Genomic DNA, 16,355 nt, shown 5'->3' on the forward strand with positions numbered 1-16,355 from the left:
ATAGCGGGTTTTTGAAAGGTTGTCCCATATCATAGGGCAAGATATCAACCACTAACTCAGTCCCAAGGGGCAAGGGGACACTCAGAAACAATACCATGAGGTAAAAATAAATGGGTCTAATTAGTTCCCACATGGCGATGGAATTGCATAATTTGATAAATTGCCAATTCACCACCAGGCGTTGCTATTTCCCGCAAAACAATTTGGATGTAGACTAATTATGTATAAAAGTGTTTAATGTAATAAAATTCATTTAAGGCATCACACAAGTGGTACAAGTTGAAAAACAATATTAAAAGCCCCATTATAATATACAATACAGATTTCCTCACTCACTCTCCAATTTCTCAAGCCTAATGGCATTCACTAAAACACAGCGCTCACTCATAACTCAGGGGGGAAAAAAAGAAGAAGAAAAAAACTACACACTTGCACACTCAGATTACATTACTCATTAAAAGGGGACCCAATCAAGCATGTAATTCACTGAGGGAAATCGCTGAAAAGTTATACTTAAAGATTAACCATGAAAGACAATAAATATGACAGCTCTTATAAAAATATACACCTGACTATCTCAGGGAGCAGGGCAGCACAGTGGGATGGGGTGTTGGTTGGGGACAGGGTGTTGGGTGTGGGGTGGGACCTGTGTGTTGGGCAGGACCAGGATGTCGGGCGTGGGCAGGGTCTTGGGCCGACTAGTGCAGAGGATAGTGGTTCAGATCTCACTCTCATATGTGTGCAGGTATGTCTTTAGCGAGAGGATCTCGACGTAGCTCAGCATGGTACGGCGGTAGAAGTCGAGTCCCGTCAGCAGCTCCACATCTCGCACGCGCGCCGTGTGCATCTTCATCAGCTCCTCCACCCACTTGGACTCATCCTCCGCGCTCTAGACCAGGGAGTAGAACAGTGTGAGACAGTCAAGCTTTGGCACTGTGCTACATTTAAAGAATGAGCGCATCTTGGGCCAAAAGTCCAAAAAAGCACAACATGGCCCTCCACTGCTACTTTTACATTTCCTAGTCCCACAGATGTTGAGTAGCGGATGCCACCTTTTGAAATACACATATTACCGCCAGAAGCCTAAAACACATGAAGCTTCCTTGCATGGTATTTGTGTGCATACAGAAACAGCATAACGAACCAATCCGTAAAAAAGAAGAGAATGGACAGAAGAGAGGAGAGGAGGCTGGAAGAATAGAAGATAAGGGAACAGAAGAGAAGATGGACTAAGAGAAGGGGATGTGGCCTACACTGCAGCTTTCATCGTTGTCTGCTCGGTGTGGCAGGATGAAGGCGAAGGCGCTCAGAGGGCCGTCACACGAGTCCACTGTCTGCGCATAGTCCAGACAACTTGTCGCCACAATGAAGAAGTGAGTGGGGACATACATGGATCCACTGGAAAACCTGAAATCACACATGTGCACATCCACATACACACAGGTATTCAAACTTTTCCTATCTTTTACTATACGTAGGAAATAAACCTGTTCCATTGGCTGTAATAATACTCATACTGTTTGATCTTTTCGGCCGAGTCTCGAAGGCCGTCGTAGTCATGGTCAAAGATGGGACCGACAACCACATTGAGTCCGTTTCTCTCACTTGCATACCTCTTCACCAGAGTCTTCTGGAAATATCCCCACAACCCTGTCATGGGTGGGCGGACAGGCAGACATACCAGATGGATTGTTTATATAGACATGAAAGAGCACTGACATTTTTATGTTTCCCTGGCTTCAAAAATGCCCAACATGGGAGGTAACAATGGTGGAGGGGCTCGAAGAGGGGCAAAGTAACATTACTCCAGATGTAAGAAGAAAAAGGTCAGGTATCATGGTGAAGAGGCAAGCAGTCAAGACTACACACAGAGACTTGAGCACAGAGGACATGGGGAGAGGGAGAGAGAGAGAGAGAGAGAGAGAGAGAGAGAAGGAGGAGGCCCTGAAGCTGTGCAGGCGGCAATGCTTCAAAGGGAAACTCAAAGTGGCCCTGTTCCAGGGCAGCTAATTGAAAGCAGATGCGCTGCTCTCTTGCTCTGCAGTCTGCCAAACCCACGTACATTCATCTACCACTACTCCAAACACAGGGAGAGAATGGAAGTTTGAACAGCCGTTTGTGCGCATGAATGAGTGAGTGTGTGTGTAATTATTCTAAAAATGGTATATTGGGTGCAAGAGACCAGAGTAGAAATATATTGGTTTCATTTATGTCTACCTATGTATGTGTGTTCATCTACACTAATTCATTTCTTCTGTGTCTGAACATTTGATTTAAAACAGAGTCACTACTCACACAGTGGTTCGTTTTAGCCAGGTTTACACCAGGGGCCACACACAGCTTCCAATGACAGACAAACACATCCCTCTTTCTTTAAAGACTTATTTTCCCCTGGACTTTTCAAGAGGGCTATCTTACCTAAGCACAACAAATAACTTGCTGAAAGATACAACACAGCCCACCTAACTAATCGAGGTGGGCTGTGTCCTCACACAGGGATAATTCAAACCAGACTTTAGCCAATGAAATGTGAAATCAATTGTGTCAGCCAGTTCCAAGTGCACACCACTGTCTGCATTCAGACACTGAAACATAATACCCCACAATGGCCTTCTGCCACCAGGCCAATTTGGTAACCTACAGCAGAACTCAAACATTTGCTTTCAGTTTCAGATGTGACATTAAGTACTGTTACTTTGACCAATGTTCCCCTGCTGCTCATTTTCCCATGTAGCAGAGGAATGTAGCATGGCTTTATGCAATGCACAATCTCTTGGAGCACCTACACATTTTGAACTCTTATATGCTAATTGGATATATGCACTAAACTGCTGTGAAGCAATGTGCAGAGACAGCTTAGTGCATGGATACCTTCTGTCCAGTGCCTTCCATGTAGCCCTTAACTTTAACACCTGACTACATATTTTTTTCCACTAATAAGACGAAAAGAAGCGTAACGCTGAAAGCCAGACAGAATGCTTACGTTTAAAGGCCGGGTACATCGGCACGGTGTTGGTGATGAGCAGGGCATCATATCTCACTTCCTGAGTGGAGCCCAACTCTGTCAGTCATGACACAAAGAACAAATGGACCAATGAACGAAAAATATTTTGATGCATTTACATATGATGCGTTATGGTAGTCAGCTATGATAGTAGTGACACAATGTATATTGAAATGTTAGTATATACTATATTTAAGTGGCCATGCAGTTTATCATATTATAATTGCAATGATATATGCACTGGCAGAATATCAGGCTTGCAGCATTTAAAGTTTAATTGGTCGGGAATGCAGAAGTCTAAAGATTCCCCCATTAAAGGTCATTTTTAATCCATCTGAAGGTTATTTCTGGGTCTCAGGGACTCACGGGGTGGATAGAGGAAAGCGTAAGAGAGCTGTTTGTCAGCTCGGTAGCTGGTGCAGGACTGGCTGTGGGCTGATGCCACTCTGCCATCAGGCTTCAAGCAGTTACTCAAATCCTCAGACAGGGTTGCCACTTCCACCTGAAATACGCAAAAAGGTACAACCTACCATAACACAGTGCACAGTGTAAAATAAGCAAAGCTTGCGCATCAACACAAATTACCAAAACAAAGACTTGTCTCGAGAATCTCCATATGAGAGAAATCCTGAAACGAAAAGTAATATTAGTCATATTAGACTGCAATTTGCCTATGTCTCTAAGCACTTGAGTGTGCCCAGGTGCCTGGTCCCTGGTTGGTTGGGTCACAGTGGGGAGTGTATAGATGTCATACCTGTTTTGAGACAGTAAAGGAGGTCCAGATGGGCATGGAGAGCACCTCGCTGTAGCCGCTGATGTAGTCACTGTGATGGAGAATACTGTACTTCGTACGGTACAAGACTGCTGGCCGGCCATAAGGAAGATTCTTGCTGTCTGTTAAATTGTAAAAAAAATAGAGGGGGAACTATAATGTTCTTAGAAATACTTTGCTGAAGAAACCCGATGCTAAGTTGTTTCAGCTAATTTTGCTGGTGAATATATTGTGTCTGGAAACTATTTGGAATCTACACATAGACTAAACTGTTTCATTCCTTTGCTTGGGGATGATGGTGGTAGTGTGAGGTGTGTGTGTGTGTGGGGGGGGGGGGGGGTTACCATCCATAACTTGTCTCAGACGTTGATTGAGCTCCTCCACTTTGTTCTGTAAGAGACAGAGCCAGAATGACTCCAGGTTATGGCCTCTTACAAGTGCCACTTTCATTGCCCTCTGCCTTCTATTTTTTGAACGCAACTGCAAAAGATTAAAGGTGAAAGTCTCTAGCAAGAGATCTACACATCAGCAGTAAGCAAGAGCACTTAGAGAAGCAAGAAAGTCTATTTTGTCTTGCTTTATTTCTTTTAAGTATATTATCGGATTTATGGAACCATGCACGTCTAAGGTATAACATCTAATAGAAAAGACAGCTATGACAGTTACAGCTAAGCTGCATTTCTGAGCAAATCCAAGAATATAATTACTGTAGTGTAATTACTGTAGCATCACAACACAACAGGGTTTGGTTTACTTGATTGATCTTGACTTCATAATGTACACTAACACTAAAACAATAATCTGGAAGAAAATCTAATCTAACAGAAGAATCAATAATATTTTATTATCACAGAATCTGTGTGGACAAGATTTAACAATTCGATTTCTAATGAAATGTTGCTTGCTTTCTCTAGACATTTTCACCATGACTACAAGACAACCAGAAAAGCAATTTAAAAGCCTCTAGATATTTGCAGGAGTTTGTAATGTTCCAAGTAAGGTATCTACTGGAAATATCTGATATACATGGACCCTTGAATGCTTACTAAATAGACAACTACCAAATAAAATCAGTGGGTGTAAAAAGTCAAAAGTCTGGACATACCTACTCAAACAATGAAGGTATCAAAACAATGAAATAACACATTTGTGTTTATGCTGAGTTAAATCTTGTTATATAAATAGCTACCCTTTCCTTTGATGACAGCTTTGCATGTGCTTGGTTTTCTTTTAACCAACTCCATGAAGCAGCAGCTGTGATTCCTTGAAGAAATTCTAGCATATGCTGAGCACTTGTAGAATGAGCGACTACAATTCAGAATGAAAAATATTTGCTAATGGGGCATTTAAAAATATTAAAGCTTTCATATATTTATTTTTTGCTTTACATTTTTTTTATTTGGAAATCAATTTATATATAGGCTACAAACATTCATTATTTGTCTTAAAAACAATTTTATATTAAATTATACCTTCAGTCATGTGTGTCCAAGCTTTTAACTGACACTGAAACTTTTAGACAGTGATTCAAAAAGTGCTAGCGTACCCGACTTTAAGATATGAAAAATGATTCACACTCCATAATAATTCTGCTGGGAAGCTTCACCACAAAGCATGACTAAGCCATGCTGGATCCAGACGGGAGCTTACAACCGTCCTCATAACCGTGATGGCAAATATGTTGCTGACCTTTTCATCACAGGTGCATCCCAGCTCATCCGTGACAGCTATGACAGGCGCGGTGGGCGTGGGTTTGGAGACCTCTTCGGGCATGCTTGGTTTGTGGATGGGACTTTTCAACAGGTGATTCAGGCTGCCATGGGTGCCGTTGTTTGGGGCTGGCTTCAGGCCCAGCAGGTCTAAGAATGATGATCATGGAGGGAAACTGAGGACTGACTAATGCAGATTAAATACCGACTAATCCTACACAGAACTCTAGTAACGATGGCTACAGTCTTCATTAAACATTTACCGTAACAGCATTTGGCAGATTGTGTTATCTAGAGTGACTTATGTGTTTGTCATTATGACAGTATATGTGCTCCTTTGGCAAATTAACAAACAGTTTTAATTGCTAATATATAACTGTGTTAATAATAGGCCTCCTATTATCTTTTATTAATGAGTGTTTCTATTAGCTAATAACTGCAGTTCTACTGATTGGCAAAAAAAATCTATATGATAAATTAAAAAAATGACAGATGAATAGCAGTCATACCACACATGATGTTATACAGCTCGATACTCTCAAATGGTGGTATCTTCGTCTTGAATTTGAACATTGGCCCGTATCCAAGGAAGATGGTCTAAAAGAGAGGTTCGCTGAGTAAGCAGGATGCCCCGATGCTGGGCCAGATGTTGCCCCTTAAACCAGGGATAGACTCTGACCCCAGGCCAGGCACTGCCCCCTGGCACATGTACATACCTGCATGCTGTTGATCTTGTTGTCATATCCATGGTCGCCCGAGAAACCACACTTGCCCGGATGCCGCCTCCCCTCAGGAGCCTTCCTGTGGCATGGAACCAGGGTGACAGTTTTTATTACCATATATATCAGCTCCTGGTCATAGTAATGGATTTTCTGATGTAGTTAAAGCTCCGATGTATAGGCAATAAAATGTAGGTAAAATTCCTGACTTAATCTGATAAAATGTCAACATGAAGGTTTTAACGATCAATGCCAAGCATCTGGAACAAACTCGACGTCAGTGTGATTCTTTCCTGAGCCCTACCAGGTCCTTCAAGCATATAGTGTAAATTACACAAGAACAGGAGACCTCAAGCCACTCGAGCTTTGAGATTTACAGGCAGGCTTCAATCTGCTGCCCACGTGGTCGATGAGACGCGTCCAGGTGAAGAAGCAACCTCTTCAGGGTGCTGGTGCCACTGATTAGGCTGGGCTGTATGTCCACTGGCTTTTCTGAAAGAGTTCGTTCATTCTGGACCTGCAGTGAGCCAAGGCAAACAGAGCAGGGCTAGCCGACTCTACCGCAGGCGCTGCGTCTTCATCTGCCATGTGGTGTGTTTTCAGAGCTCACCACCACCACCACCAGCTCTCATGACATCATGGGTTTCCTCTAGGAGCCATAGCTGAATGCCATTGGCCAGTGATAGACATTTATGGCTGCTTTAAAGGTTTTTACTGTGGAGGAGAGGGTCAGGAACATCTGCAGCCAAACCCAGTCAGTGACAATGGAGCAAAGCTCTGGGGCTTCTCAGAACATTTGACTGGGTCGTTAACCTGCGCTAAAACCAAGCTTAAGGCCACGTTAGTCAAACTTGTTACAAATCTGCCCTCAGAGGTAACTGGAGCTTGGACAGGGAGCTAGGCTAAAAGTCTTACACAACCCATTTAACTGCTGGAGTTGCCTCTTGAGATTGAGTCATGTGATCTAATTCCAGGACCCTGCTCCTGCAACCCCCTTTCTTCATTGCATGATTCCATTTCTTGTCCTGTAGTCATCAGTAACTGGCATGTCCGAGATGTAGCATTTACCCTCCAAATACCAACACATCATGCCAGCACTGTTACTTATCTGATTTTTTTTTAAATGGGATAACTGCCTAACACAAGATTTTGAGCCTAAGTCAGCTTCTCTGAATCATTACCACATGAGCACATTGTCTAGTATTTGTATCACTAGCATATCAACACATCTCGCTATTAAAGCTGACTTTACCTGGCAACGTGCCATTTTCTCTCCACCATCAAGTGAATCTCCTCAATGCGGCGATTGTTGGCATAGTGAAGGCGTTTGGGCAGGTTCTTCTTCAGGTAAGGCTTGAAGTGCTGGTCAGGCTTTTTGCACTTTGAGAGGAGTAAAAGGCCACACAATTAGAGAGCCTGGCTCATGCCCAAATAGGTAAAGGAACCTGGGGTCTTGGCTCTAATAACCATCCATATAGGCTGTCCAGAGTGAGGGTTTTTAAGGATGCAATGTAACAGAACTGTACTTACTGTGAGATTAGCCACCACTGTTTTTGCATCATCTAGAAGAAGCAAAAAAAAAACCCAAAACATGTTATTTCAGTCGCAGGAATTTTCTTACAATGAAACAATTTTCTGCACGTTGGGGAGTATTTTAAATGAATGTAATAATATAACATAACTAGATATGTGTTTAAGTTAAGCATGGAGCACAGAGATTATCATAAAGCATGCAGTGTGGTAGGTTTGTTGTTCTGGCTTTAGTATCAAAACCTAGACTGACCAGCTGAAGCTAATCCTTACTTATTTTGGATAATTTTACGTAGTTCCAGGCACATGAGCAGAAAAGATGCAGCCACTGATAGGCACAGTAACACTGAACTATCCAAATGATATGTATAGAGAGTGCACAATAGTTCTGATCATGGACTGAAGATAATCAGAACTATGTTGTGATGATGAGATGTTACTACAGTATCTCAATGGTTCTGTCTGATCTAAATGTTCTGTACAGAGGTCAAGAGCAGGTCTGCACTATCAGACCCTCTCTCCACCAGGGATACTCACATCTGGGGTTGTTGGGCTGCCGAGCTCGGATTCTACCGAGGGAACCGGGGATCAGGATGATGTCATCGACGCTGGACATGTAGGAGCTGAGGAACTCTGTGCGGTCACAGTGGGCTTCTTCCATGCCTGTAAACAGAGCAATTCAGGGCGTAACTGCACACCCTTCATTTAGACCTACAGAAATGTAGGTGCACTACAACAAAATATTACTGCAGGCACTCCCAATTAAATCAATACAGGGACTTAAATTTCATGAAATCTAAGCAATTCTGCATAGCTAACTAACTATAGCTAAAAAGTTATCTTTATGAATCATATGGGTATGAGATATTTGTAATTAAATTTTTTAATGAATTTTGATAATAAATTAGTTACTGGAAGTGATAGGTATAACAAATATATTAATCTTCCAGTGTAAAAACCATATTAATATAGTATGAGAGGTGCAGTTTTTAGTACCATGGTCTCCCACCATGATGATATTAACGCATCTGTGGAGTTTCATCTGTTTCAAGCCATCCATGATCTGTCCCACCACCTTATCGACATCTCTCAGAGGGCTGTTGAGCTGATAAGACAAAAAGACATTTAACATATTCACTAGCTAGACATGCAACTGAACTCAGAAACCCTAGGAACACTGACCATGCACATGAGGTCTTTAGGAAATTATATGCAATGTATGCACTAAATCTCTGGCTCGAATTTAGGTGCAAATAACCACTCAGACTGCGTATGTGTGCGCATGTGCTTTCATGCGTGCGCATGTGTGTGTATTTGCGCATTTGCATGCGTGAGTGCATACTAAGATCTTATTTTCTTAAAGAAAAATGTGGAGCATGTAACATCCATGCCTGCATGTGTTTGTGCAGTTTTGGCTGTTATTGGGTGTATGATCTGCTGTAAGTGTGTGTGTATTTATGCGTGCAATTTCTGTTCACCTCAGAGCTGTTGGGTCCCAGTTTGTGACCATAGGTGTCTGTCTGCTCTGAGTGCATGGCATAAACATATGGCCTGAAGACACACATTAGTTCAGCAATGAGCGCCATACAAAATGGCAAAGGGCCAGCCAGCCAAACCATGGCCACTACACACAGAAGTGAGCATGTCCTAATTTTCCAAGACCGATGTGCTATACACTGACAAGGTCAGTAACTCCTGGAATCATGTTTATAAAACATCTAAAGAGATGATACACCTTAATAAGGATGAGTGCATTTATTATACATCTGAACAAACTGGGATGAGAGGAGTTTAGTTCCCTGATTTTGCCCAATCCCTAACAGAAGGTAGAAAAGGTGTACCTTTCTGTGTCTGGGAGGTGAAGCCAGTGCAGCATGGTTAACACTCTCCTCTCCAGTGGAATCATTCTGCAAATGTGTGCGCGCACACACACACAAACAAAAACAAACACACACACACACACACACACACAAACACACACACACAAAAACAAACACACACAAACACACACACACACACACACACACACAAAAACATGGTTAATCCACAAAGACAATATCCATTTTGAGAGAACAAAAAGAGGCTAATAACTGCATGCAAGTTTAAGCTTTTTGCTGGGCAAAAACTGAAAGATTTAGTTAACATTACATATAAACTTGGAGCTATGTCTATGTTTCTGTGTGTGCAATACATGGATGACTACAAATCTGCAAAAGAAAGCCTTTGGTCTCCACCCACCATACTGCACATACCCTTCATCAAGTTCAGATCAACAGATGATATGCAGATTTATTTTTTTTTAAAGGCGGCTTGACCTCTTAACTTCCATAAATTAAAGCCTGATTTAATTTCCTACTTTTTCCAGCGCACAAGACATGCTTAGAATGGTACTCTGGCCTCAAAGGAAAGAGCTTGGAAGTTTAAAGGGACTCGTTTGTATAAAGAAGCCCTTTTTTCACTAATTGCTACCAAACAGTCAGAGCTGCTTTGGTCAGTGCTTCACTAAAAAAAAAAACAAAACAAGCTCCTCCACAAAGTGTCTGTGTGTGTGTGAATGTGGGAGGTGCTGTGTTGCTGACATATCCTTGCTGACAAAGAACCTGTGCACGACTTCCACCTCCGAGAAAAAAACAAAACAAACGTAGGGGGGCTTTGGAGAGATGCTACTGTCACATGCAGTGGCGAGGTGTGTGTGTGGGTGAGGGGTGTGTGTGGGTGAGGGGTGTGTGTGGGTGAGGGGTGTGTTTGGGTGGGTTGGTTGGTGCTCATGTGCACTTCCAGAATGGGGGAGAATAGTAGAAGAGTTTCAGGAATATGTGACTTACACAGGCCAGAAGAAGGTACCTGCCTTTACACCCTGCTTCAAAGAGGTGATCCAGATCTGGAAGAAGAAGTGAATGAATTTTAAAAAGAATATGCTGGACTGTTCTGTGATGTAGTCTGCATTTTGAGGAAAATGTCGATGTATACCATGTCACTTAATCTGATATAATGAACTACCTTACCTATAAAGGTAAATTATAATGCTCAAAGTCATAAAACCTCACAAAAGATTAATTCGATTGAGATTGAAAAATAAAGAAACATATTTTTAAGATCCAAAGACTTGTTTAGTAATGACTTTTATAATTTATATTTGCTCTTTATAGTGTTTTTGAGGTTTTTCATGTTGCTGTATACACAGTCAGTGACAAATGATGGAATGCAACCTCATGCACCAGCTCATGGAACTACACCATTAAGCTGTTAAGAAATCACACTCAGGTCACTCTGACAGAATCAGAGAAGAAGGTTTGTACCAAAAAGCCAGAGTAGCCCAGACGACGCAAAATCAGAGCTGGGGAACTCACCGGCAGGCTCATGCATGGCCCACAGACTCTACAAGTTTCAAAGAGTGTCTTCTTGCGCCATCACTGTTCACCCGGAATGTTCTGGAGTTAGCGCCACGGAAGCGTCGTGAAAGTTGGGCGGTGGCTCCAGACGCTGGGCTAATTCCCACCACGTGTGCTGCTGGGCAAATCCCCGGCATGTGTGCTGCTAGGCTAATCCCCACCACGTGTGCTGCTGGGCAAATCCCCGGCACATGTGTTGCTGGACTAATCCCCATCACGTGTGCTGTTGGGCTAATCTCCACCACGTGTGCTGCTGGGCTAATCCCCATCACGTGTGTTGCTGGACTAATCCCCATCACGTGTGCTGCTGGGCAAATCCCCGGCACATGTGTTGCTGGACTAATCCCCATCATGTGTGCTGTTGGGCTAATCTCCACCACGTGTGCTGCTGGGCTAATCCCCATCACGTGTGTTGCTGGACTAATCCCCATCACGTGTGCTGCTGGGCAAATCCCCGGCACATGTGTTGCTGGACTAATCCCCATCACGTGTGCTGCTGGGCAAATCCCCAGCACATGTGTTGCTGGACTAATCCCCATCACGTGTGCTGTTGGGCTAATCTCCACCACGTGTGCTGCTGGGCTAATCCCTGCTATGTGGCTGCGTCTCACGACGTGCTCATCTGCAGGGCACTCCAAACACAGAAGGACTCCAGTTGTTTGCAAAGTATTCGCAGCTCACACCCACCACATATAGACCAGAGTGTTTAATAATGATGGCTCAGTCAATGCCACCAAACTGGGAGTTTCTTAAGAAAGCATCTATCTGGAATACTGACAAGATTAAGAAATGGTGTATTTGCAAAATATGTATACGTAGATGATTGAGACACTGCTGAACACAGATTGTGACACTGTGTTATATATAACATTCCTCTTTTTTAAAGAGTTGTTAAAACCTCTTTGACGGCAGTGTGTGGGAGCTGACTCACGGGTTGTCCTCCCCACCAGCGATGGTTGAGCTTCTCTTTCCCCCGAAGGGTGAACGTTGCATCAAAGACGGGGTCATGCATGGAGTTACCCACAATGCCATGGGATTCAGGGTAAAGACCCTACAAAGGAGGAAAACACACATCGTGATGCACCAAGTAGCAGCATAAGGCTGCATAAGGCATCGTGTAAAAAGGATACCGTTGCAATGGTGTACAGGTTTGGGTATGTTTTGGTGGGGTAGACTGGTCTCATGTATGGTGCATGGGTTCCACAAGTTCCTGCAAAGGAGATACAACATTATCAGATAAGTGAAGGCTTCACAATATTGATGCTATATCATAGCATGTCCTGGAGACTATGTGCCATTCTAAGTGTCAACAGATGTTTAATCTTACTCAGTTTATCAATGTTGGGGATCACTGTGTTTCCCCTCTTCATGTAAGAGGCACGAAAGCCATCAACAGATAGCATAATGAGCGGCGGACGAACAAACCTGAATGAAAAGACGTCAAAAAATTCAATCTATGAAGCTGTCTATGAATGACATGCATACACAATCTGCCCCCGTTTTTAACCCTTGTCCTATTGCCCAACTGTCGTAAAATGCTAATCTATGTTAAGAACCATTTAGAAGGCTTCAGATGCAAAGTAACATGCATGATTAGTCCTCACACCTTTTGCAATACACACAGCTTCCAAAGGAACCAAAGAAGCTCATTTGCGGGTGTTTCCCCAAGTGGATGCTCTCCTCGCTTGCATTTGCTTTCGCCCAGTACCTTGCGGCATCAGTGCCATGTGGCGTTAGCAGGCCACAGATATGTAAAATAGCATAGGCAGGTGTGACAGGCATGCTGGGAGCTAGGAAGTGTGGCAGGTATTCACAGCTGCATATGAAAGGTGGGCTGTCAACTTTGCCACCAGCAGCCTTGTGTTTCTCAAGTACCTAAGAGGGGAAGATCTGGCATCGAGTCTTCAGGACCAAAATCTCCAGGGTGGAGATTGGGGGTGGGATGGTATCCTAGACTAGTCCTCTTTGGAAATGTTTGGGAACTGCAGTCCAGATCCATAAACTCTCTGATGACATAGCACCCATGTACTTTTTGGGGCCTTGGTTTATGAGTGAATACAAATGGAATTTACCAACAATTTCTGAACCAGAAAATTGTTTCCACATTGGAAGGGCAGATCTCAAAACATTGGAGTGAGATTTGCTGATAGAGTATCAGCTATTAGCTTCATCTTTTTAACTGAGGGGGCTTGCAGTGTGAAACTGCCCCATCCAGCTCTGGGAGACCACAAAAGTCACTTACCCAGCAGGACATTCAGGGCTCCTAATCTCCTCACACTCTTCCTGCAACCAGGGTGTGTCACCTAGGAGAGAGGAGGACACTATCAGCCATGCGTTTGCACCTGCGCTCCTGCAGGTTTATTTAAACTGCTTTGCCCATTTATATCACACCCTGCACGGTCACAGATGACATCGGATACATGTATATCATGCTGACGACCTGATTTGTGAAGGGCATTCTCCCACCTTTGCAGAGAGTCCTGTAGTTGGTGCAGCAGTCTCCTTTGGCCAGGCAGTCGTCAGAGCAGTGGCAAGCATGCCGGTCATTTCGGCTCTCCCCACACCGCTCCTTACTACATTCGAACCCCCCCTCTGACGGAAACAAAAGACCTGCTCATTAGCACAGGAAATACAGCCCTGCAAGATTACTGCTGAAGAAACAAGAGGTTTTTTATTTGATTGGGTTTCTTTTATTAAAAGGACTGCCTCCATGTGAACTTCAAGAAGCATGGCCTTTGAGAATTAAAAATACTCCTGTAAAGTTCTTTAGTACTCATACTGTATGTATGTAAGTCATAAGTGTCCCTTATATACACAAGCCTAGAACAGAACCATACATCTGCAAGTTCAGCGTGCATGCAGGGGCGTGGCCTTGGGTGGCCAAGGGCATGGCCTACCCGTCTTCAGGCAGTGCTCATCGAAGTCAGAGCAGCAGCTGTTGAAGGTTTTGCAGAGGTTGTCACAGCGGCAGTTGGGCTGCTCCACCTCCTGCAGCTCAAAGCACCTGTTTTTGCAGGAGCCTGAGGAGCTGTCCCAGGGCACGTCCAACTGAGGACCTGAGGCTGTGGGCGTGGGGGTTAAGATGTGTGAACATCTGCTGCAGGTGTGTGTGTGTGTGTGTGTGTGTGTGTGTGTGTGTGTGTAAACTTGCATGCAGTTAATAGCCTCTTTTTGTTCTCTTGAAAAGGATCTTGTCTTTGTGGATCAACCACGTTTTTGTATGTGTGTGTGTGTGTGTGTGTGTGTGTGTGTGTGTGTGTGTGTGTGTGTGTGTGTGTGTTTGTGCTTTTATATGAGGTGCTTAGCAAGGGTTGAACTAAATATAGTCAAATTAAGTACAGTGTAGTGAGATAACACTGCTGGATGACATCTGCTTTATAGTTTACAATCCAGTGACATCCTTGAGACATCCCAGTGACATCCTTGACATCCCAGCTACACCTTTCACACCTGAAGCTGCATCTTACACATCCTGCTGCTTTCATTCATCCTTTTAAAAACTTTCATCTTTGTTTTTAACGTGAGGCAACTAATCTGTGTCAGAAAGAACCGGAGCGCTGTCTGCGCTCCTTAATATTGACTAACGGTAAAGCAAAGCCAATATAGCCCGGGTATACTTCAGCGGACCAGTCCCGTGCCCAACAGGCAACAGTGAGAGCGATTGTTTCTGCCATTGCAACCAGCTCAAGGGAACCGAAGCTGGCTCTCACGTCTCATGCAAATTACCAACACACTTTTTTTTATTATTGTGTTGCAAAGAAGAGGGGAAAAAAAGAAAGAAAGAAAACCTATCATTTTAGATCCTGAATCCTGAAACATAATTGTTAATAATTATTTCCCAAATTCAAGTAAAATATACTCATTTGTCTACAGAAAAAACGCGTCTTGACATGTTTAGCATGTCACCGGTTGATTTGGTCTTGGGTTCATTAACAAACACAACACAGATTCTTTACAAGATATACACTGTACGTTCCTTCTCTGGGAACTAGGGATTAAAAGACCGTATTATTCCTGCTTCGCATGACATTCTGCAACACATCCACCACAAGAAGCTATTTCGGTTCTTTAAACTCGAAAGCCAATTCAACAAAAGTTGATTTTTTTTTTTTACTGAATTTATGTTAATCAAAATGAAGCACAACGCCTGGTAAGTTTACAGAAGGCCAAGCCCGGCAGTACTGTGAAAAACCTGAAGGCTCACAACGCGAACGAGGCTCGTCGGAAGACTCCGCTTTTCCAGACCGCTTAACGACGTACGCCAGACAAATACCGGAGCCACAAAGGACAGAGACTGTGCACAACACCTAGAAATGAAGTTAACAAATACAACGAAAGCAAGGTTACTAAACATCAGGTGTTTGTTAGATGAAAACACATTAAGGACTACAGGCGAAATGATAACACGCTCAAGAGCATAGACATGTCTTAAACTTGACAGTTCCTAAAGGCTAGTGCCTTACGATTTTATACAATAAAATAATATGTAGACCAATATTTGATGCACAGCGCGATAGAGTTCTGTCTACTCGATCCTGAATAGAATAATTTGTAATACGACCAATAGCATGGTCGTATTACAAATTAACAAAATAAGTTGCATAATAAATATGATTAATCGTATTTTACAATTCTGTGATGTAAAATAAAAATCTGTGTGCCATTCTGCAATATTTTTGTTAAATCTAGAAAATATTCACGTGTATCCATAAGAAGCCATTATTTATTTTACATGATTGCACCAAATGACAAAGTATGCACGTATCAAATGTGCAATTAAAGACCTACAGTAAGAGACACTTATTATTCGCGCAAGCGAGTCTGAAAAAAAAAAAAAAACGTTGAACACAATCTTACCGTACCAATTTTAGTGGCAACATGATTCACCTTGTGAAGATTATCCCGATTCTGTGCAGTAATAAGGGCAGACGTTGGCGGGCTGAATCCGCACCGCACTACACTGTCCCAGTCGAGTGCTGATCCTGCGCAGTTCGCGCCTGACCAAGTCAGACGCGCCAGTGCCGACGATTGAGTCAGGACAGGAACGGGTTAAATAGGGCACGATGAACGGGGGGGGGCTTACACGGAAAACTCACAACTTATGAACTTTATAAAAATAACAAAATTAATGCGAGTGATACTTGTAAGGTTAAAAAATTCAAACAAATTAGCATTAACGTAGGTCTATAATTCCCACGTTTACGAAATTTCCCTACTTAAGGTTTTTAT

The 16,355-nt window shown here is 43.1% G+C and overlaps 1 protein-coding gene across 2 annotated transcripts in view; it reads right to left on the reverse strand.

Moving 5' to 3' along the window:
* The window catches only part of enpp2 (ectonucleotide pyrophosphatase/phosphodiesterase 2), a 16,532-nt gene extending 443 nt beyond the window's left edge, over positions 1-16,089 (reverse strand). Inside the window, exons 1-25 of one of the 2 annotated variants that reach the window (XM_035530877.1) lie at positions 15,989-16,089; positions 15,331-15,433; positions 14,024-14,188; positions 13,593-13,718; positions 13,369-13,429; positions 12,454-12,551; positions 12,257-12,336; positions 12,058-12,177; positions 10,560-10,615; positions 9,576-9,641; positions 9,213-9,285; positions 8,731-8,839; positions 8,272-8,397; positions 7,735-7,766; positions 7,457-7,584; positions 6,202-6,286; positions 5,995-6,082; positions 5,466-5,635; positions 4,121-4,256; positions 3,759-3,898; positions 3,371-3,506; positions 2,984-3,061; positions 1,518-1,650; positions 1,254-1,407; positions 1-889 (exon numbers count right to left, since the gene is read on the reverse strand). The exon at positions 1-889 is cut by the window's left edge and continues 443 nt beyond it. In XM_035530877.1, coding sequence (XP_035386770.1) covers positions 719-889; positions 1,254-1,407; positions 1,518-1,650; positions 2,984-3,061; positions 3,371-3,506; positions 3,759-3,898; positions 4,121-4,256; positions 5,466-5,635; positions 5,995-6,082; positions 6,202-6,286; positions 7,457-7,584; positions 7,735-7,766; positions 8,272-8,397; positions 8,731-8,839; positions 9,213-9,285; positions 9,576-9,641; positions 10,560-10,615; positions 12,058-12,177; positions 12,257-12,336; positions 12,454-12,551; positions 13,369-13,429; positions 13,593-13,718; positions 14,024-14,188; positions 15,331-15,433; positions 15,989-16,006 — 2,652 coding nt within the window. In that variant the 5' untranslated portion in view covers positions 16,007-16,089 and the 3' untranslated portion in view covers positions 1-718. Of the gene's footprint in view, positions 890-1,253; positions 1,408-1,517; positions 1,651-2,983; positions 3,062-3,370; positions 3,507-3,758; positions 3,899-4,120; positions 4,257-5,465; positions 5,636-5,994; positions 6,083-6,201; positions 6,287-7,456; positions 7,585-7,734; positions 7,767-8,271; positions 8,398-8,730; positions 8,840-9,212; positions 9,286-9,575; positions 9,642-10,559; positions 10,616-12,057; positions 12,178-12,256; positions 12,337-12,453; positions 12,552-13,368; positions 13,430-13,592; positions 13,719-14,023; positions 14,189-15,318; positions 15,434-15,988 lie in introns of both variants that reach the window. The other variant, XM_035530878.1, reaches the window with a different exon arrangement.
* Between the last annotated feature and the right edge of the window lie 266 nt (positions 16,090-16,355).

This window comes from Electrophorus electricus, chromosome 10 (assembly GCF_013358815.1).
Source record: "Electrophorus electricus isolate fEleEle1 chromosome 10, fEleEle1.pri, whole genome shotgun sequence".
NCBI lineage: Eukaryota > Metazoa > Chordata > Actinopteri > Gymnotiformes > Gymnotidae > Electrophorus > Electrophorus electricus.